The following is a 4,747-nucleotide window of genomic DNA, read 5'->3' on the forward strand; positions in this document are numbered from 1 at the left end:
CGCAGCTGTTGGCCCGTAACTGTAACCACGACTGGTCAGCAGCCACGACAGCAACGACAGAGACGGAGAAGGCAAAACAGCCCCATAAACAGCCGGGGGGCTGCGCGGCGTCCGGGCCAGCGGCGCGGGGGAGCTCAGAGGCGGCAGCCAGGAGGGCCCGGGTGGGACACCTCGCACAGGTGCAGCCGGGTCCCCCGGTCCCCGCGGCCTCCATCGGCCGCCCCGGTTCCCCGGGACCCCCCGGCCCCGCGGGCTCGGGCCCCCCAGGCCCCGCCCGTTGCCATGGGAACGGCCCGTGCGCGGTGTCCCCGTGTCTCGGCCCCGCCGCTCCGCGTCCCCGGCGCGATGGTTCCGCGAGGGGCGGCGGCGGCGCGAGGAGAGCGCGGCCCCTTTAAGAGCGGCGCCGCCATGATCTGCCTGGTGCTGGGGCTCTTCGCCGGCCTCTTCCACAGCGGTGCGGGACGGGCGGCACCGGGACCCCCCGACCCTGGGCCCCCGTCGGCTGGGACCCCCCCCGACCCCGCGGGCCCGGGATCCCCTCTGCCCGCTTGCCTGAGGGCCCGGGACCTTCCTTGTCCTCTGCCCCCGCGCCTCAGGGACCAGGACCCCCACCCCTGCCCCTGTGCCCCCGCACCCGCGGGCCAGGGGCCCCCTGCCCATGTCCTTCAGCGTCCGAAATCCTGGGGCCCGCCCTGTGCCCCTTTGTCCCTGGGACCCCCCTCCTGACCCTGTGTCCCCCGCGCCCGAGGACCCTTTCCTTTCCTTTCCCCCCCGGGGTCCTGGGACACTCCCTGCCCTTGTGCCCCCGCACCTGAGACCCCAGGACCTCCCCCTGTCCCCGTGCCCGGGGCCTGGCTCCCCCTGCCCGCGTGCCCCAGCACTGGGATCCTGGGACCTCCCTGTGCCCCCTTGGCTGCAGGCCCGGGGGGTCTCCTTCTCCCCCTCACCGCTGTGCCCTGTCCCCGCAGCCCTCGGCGGGGTCAATGAACGCACCTTCGTGGCCATCAAACCCGACGGGGTCCAGCGGCACCTGGTGGGGGAGATCATCCGGCGCTTCGAGAGGAAGGGGCTGCAGCTTGTGGGGATGAAGCTCTTGCAGGTGAGTGGCCGGGCCTGCCCGGGGGGTCCCTGGAGCCAAGGAGCACCCCCAGGCCCCGGCTGTGCTGGTAACTGCAGGGGTTCTGCTGTCACCCAGCTTGCACAGCACCAGCACCAAACCCTCCCAGGGCACAGGGGTGTTGGCACCCAGGTGCCTGAACTGCCTCTCGAGGGTGATGCCAGCTGTGGGGAGCACGGCTGTCCCTGGCTGTGTCCGTGCTCCAGGGCTGGCACTGAGCTGGCAATGTGGAAACTTCTCTCTGTGTCAGGCTGCTGCTGGTTCCCTCCTGGAACTGAGCACCTGTGCAGGAGCTGGACTGTAACACACAGCATCCAGGTTTCCCTGCATCCCTCAGGTAGCTAAGCTAAGCTCTGTGCTCTCTGCAGGCCTCAGAGGAGCTGCTGAGGGAGCACTACGTGGCCCTGCGGGACCGGCCCTTCTACGGCCGCCTGGTGAAGTACATGAGCTCCGGGCCGGTGGTGGCCATGGTGAGTGTGGCCATGTCCTCTGCACCAGGGGACAGGGAGGAAGGACAAGGTTTAAGCAGCATTTGGCTGTTGGCATGATGGAAACAAGGTAGCTTCTTTCCTCAGAGGGTCTCTTGAAGCTGTACTGACCTGTAGGGATGTTTTCTGTGGTAAATTAAACTGTAGCATCACTGACTGGTTTGGGTTGGAAGGGACCTTAAAGCCCATCTCATTCCATCCCCTGCCATGGGCAGGGACACCTTCTACTATCTCAGATTTCTCCAAGGCCTGTCCAGCCTGGCCTTGAGCACTTCTAGAGATATGGAGAAATCCACAGACTATTCTGATTATTTTCCAAAATCAACTTTTGAAGGCTATTTGGAGAGACCCTTTCCTGTCTCTCACCCAGGTGGATCAGAGGGATTCAGAGGACAGATGTGATGTGCTGGGGCACTGTGGGGGCTGATCCTGGTTCTGTTCTCCTGTAGGTGTGGCAGGGCCTGGACGTGGTGAGGACGGTTCGCATGATGATCGGGGAGACGAACCCGGCCGAGTCCAGGCCTGGCACCATCCGAGGGGACTTCTGTGTCGAAGTCAGCAAGTGAGAGCTTTGGCTTCTTCTTCCCTCAGTGTTTCAGGGCATCTCGTCCACACACTCATGTGCCAGGCCTGCCTGAGCCATGTGAGCCTGCACACCTGAGCAGAGGTGCTCCCTTCTGTGCTCACAGCAGAGCTGAGCTCTGCCTCCCAGGCTTGGCTTTGGCAAGAGGAGGAGCCTGGGTTTGTGTGCTTCCCTCTCCCTGAGGCCTCTGTTGAAAGCAGATGGCGTTTGCCTGTGTTTTCCTCTGGGAATCAGGCTGTGAAGAGGAAGGGAGGAGCCCTCTCAGCCTTTTCCTGGGAATAGGTGAAGGTCTTTGGGTGGTGACCTTGGGTGGCCACAACCTGGCTTGTGGTAGACATGGCTCACATTGAACCCTGCTGGCTGAGGTTTCTGTTCCTGGGTGTCCGATACCAAACCACCTTTGACAGAAGGGAGGGGGGAAATCTGGAGGCACAGCTGGAACTACTGACATAAAAACAAGCAAACCACTTGCAGCTCCTCCTGGAGCAAACAAATGGCTCCTCATCATAGGAGGAAGGAGTTCTGGGAATGGGCAGCTCCTGCACATCCATGTCCCACACCCTGAGCTGGAAGAAGGGGGAGGTGTGGTAGGAAAGAATATTGTGGGATAGGACTGGCTCCATTGCTTTAATAAATTGGTCAAGGGGAAATTTTCCAGCATCCTCTTCCACCTTCCTGTGCTGAGTGCCAGCTGATCCCTGTCTCCTCCCCCCAGGAATGTGATCCATGGCAGTGACTCAGTGGAGAGTGCCCAGCAGGAGATCTCCCTGTGGTTCCGCCCGGAGGAGCTCACGTGCTGGGAGGACACAGCCCAGCACTGGATCTACGAGTGAGGGAAGGACACCTTCCTGAGGGGACACAGGACATTTCCATCCATTGCATGGCTGTGGATCCTGCTATGGGATTCCTGTTCTGCCTGTGGGGTCCTGGGAGCTGGGCTGTGTCTGGAACAATGTGCTTCAGCTCCTGCCAAGAGTAACTGTTTCTTTTTTTCTCTCTGCTCTAGTCAGTAGCATTGTTGCTCTGTTTGCTGCAGTATCTTAAGTCCCAAGTAGCTCAAGCTGATTTATTGAAGTATGTCCTGGACTCTGGGCCCGTCCCTGAGTGTTCCCAGCCCTGCCTGGTGCAGGAGAATGTGTGTTCCTTGCTGCTGGGAGAGGTGCTGGTCACGACAAGGTGATGGGATTGACAGAATTTACCTGCATTTCTAGAAGGCTTTTCACCAAAGGCTTTTAAAGAACTAGGCTGCTGTGGGGTGTGGGGGAAAATTCTCCCTTGGGGTAAGAGTGCATTCCAAAACAAGGAATGAAGGATGGAACAATCCCTCTCCCTTGGTGGGAGCTTCATGTGCTGGGGTTGGCACAACCCCACCCAGCTTCAGACACAATCAGTGAGTCCATGGAAAAGTTTCTCCAAAGGCTGTTAAACGCACAGTTTAACTCTGGCTCCAGTTCCTGGACTGGGAGCAGGGAAGCAGCTTCTCCAGCTGTGCTCTGGTTCTCTGGGGCTGCACAGCCCTGGCCTGACCCCACACCCTCGGTCCCACGCTGTCCCTGCCTGGGGACTGACACAGGCTGGTGAAGCTGCAGCACTGGGGCAGCCAAGGAATAGAAGGGGGAGAGTGAGGCAGGGAAGGATTTGTGGGTTTGGGGCTCAGGAAGGACTAGGAGGATTATTTAGTCCTCTCTTGTGCACAGTGCAGGCTGTGGGGTCCTGGCACTGAGCTCTGGGAGATCCTGAGGTCTTCTTTGTCTGATGGTGGAGCTTCCCTGCTGGAAGGGTATCTGGGGACCAAGTTTGTAATGGGCTGGACACCCCCTGTGAGCTCTCAGTGGGCCACCCAGCTCCTCAGAGCTGTGCTGGGTCTGGAGTGTAAGGACAGGGACAGTGACATGGCATCCTGCCATCGAACAGAGACACAGGTAAACCCAGGGAACGAGACCCCCTGAGGCTTTCCTGTGTGTAGGGTTTTACCTGTGCCTTCAGGGCCTGTCCCGCTCTGTCTCTGGCTCCCCAGCTCTGTAGCTTCTGGGGGACGAGGGCAGCTCTCTGGGGGCAGAGAGAACTCACTCCACTCCCACTCTGGGCTAGGAGTCTCCTTCCAGTGGGGCCTCCCTTCCCTTCCCTCAGCTGCCCGACTGCCTCAGCCTGGCTGCTCCTGCCTTGGCCTTTTCCAGGAGCCTCCTTACAGCTCTAAATACCTGACAGATCCCATTTGTTCCTGGAACTCCTCCATTTGGTTGAGCCCAGAGTCTGGCTGCAGGAGACACTGGCAAAGTAAAGACTGAGGTGTGAAGAGAGCAGGAGGAATATTTCATTTTTTGTTTAATAGATGTATTGAAAAAAGCAGTTGGCTCCAAGAGGTGCCAGTTCTGTGACACAGGTAAACTGTGGCCAAATCCCTGAGCATCGTCTCTTGCCATTGCCTTTTCCCGAGGGATCCCTCTTCTGTTGGCACAGATGAGATTTAAGGTGCCCTCCCAGTTTCAAAGCACACTGGATTGCAGTCACATAACGGCCCTGACTCGTCAAGGCACAGTCAAGGCCAGCCCTCTCCTC

At 59.9% G+C, this 4,747-nt stretch overlaps 1 protein-coding gene across 1 annotated transcript; it reads left to right on the forward strand.

Moving 5' to 3' along the window:
* Positions 1-345: 345 nt before the first annotated feature.
* Positions 346-3,182, forward strand: NME4 (NME/NM23 nucleoside diphosphate kinase 4). Its single transcript, XM_027665910.1, has 5 exons — positions 346-454; positions 969-1,099; positions 1,486-1,587; positions 2,055-2,167; positions 2,904-3,182. The coding sequence occupies exons 1-5, from the start codon at positions 346-348 to the stop codon at positions 3,019-3,021; spliced, it is 573 nt and encodes a 190-aa protein (XP_027521711.1). The 3' UTR covers positions 3,022-3,182.
* The last annotated feature ends 1,565 nt before the right edge of the window (positions 3,183-4,747 follow it).

Source organism: Corapipo altera, unplaced genomic scaffold, assembly GCF_003945725.1.
Source record: "Corapipo altera isolate COAL_440 unplaced genomic scaffold, ASM394572v1 146, whole genome shotgun sequence".
In the NCBI taxonomy this organism is placed as follows: Eukaryota; Metazoa; Chordata; class Aves; order Passeriformes; family Pipridae; genus Corapipo; species Corapipo altera.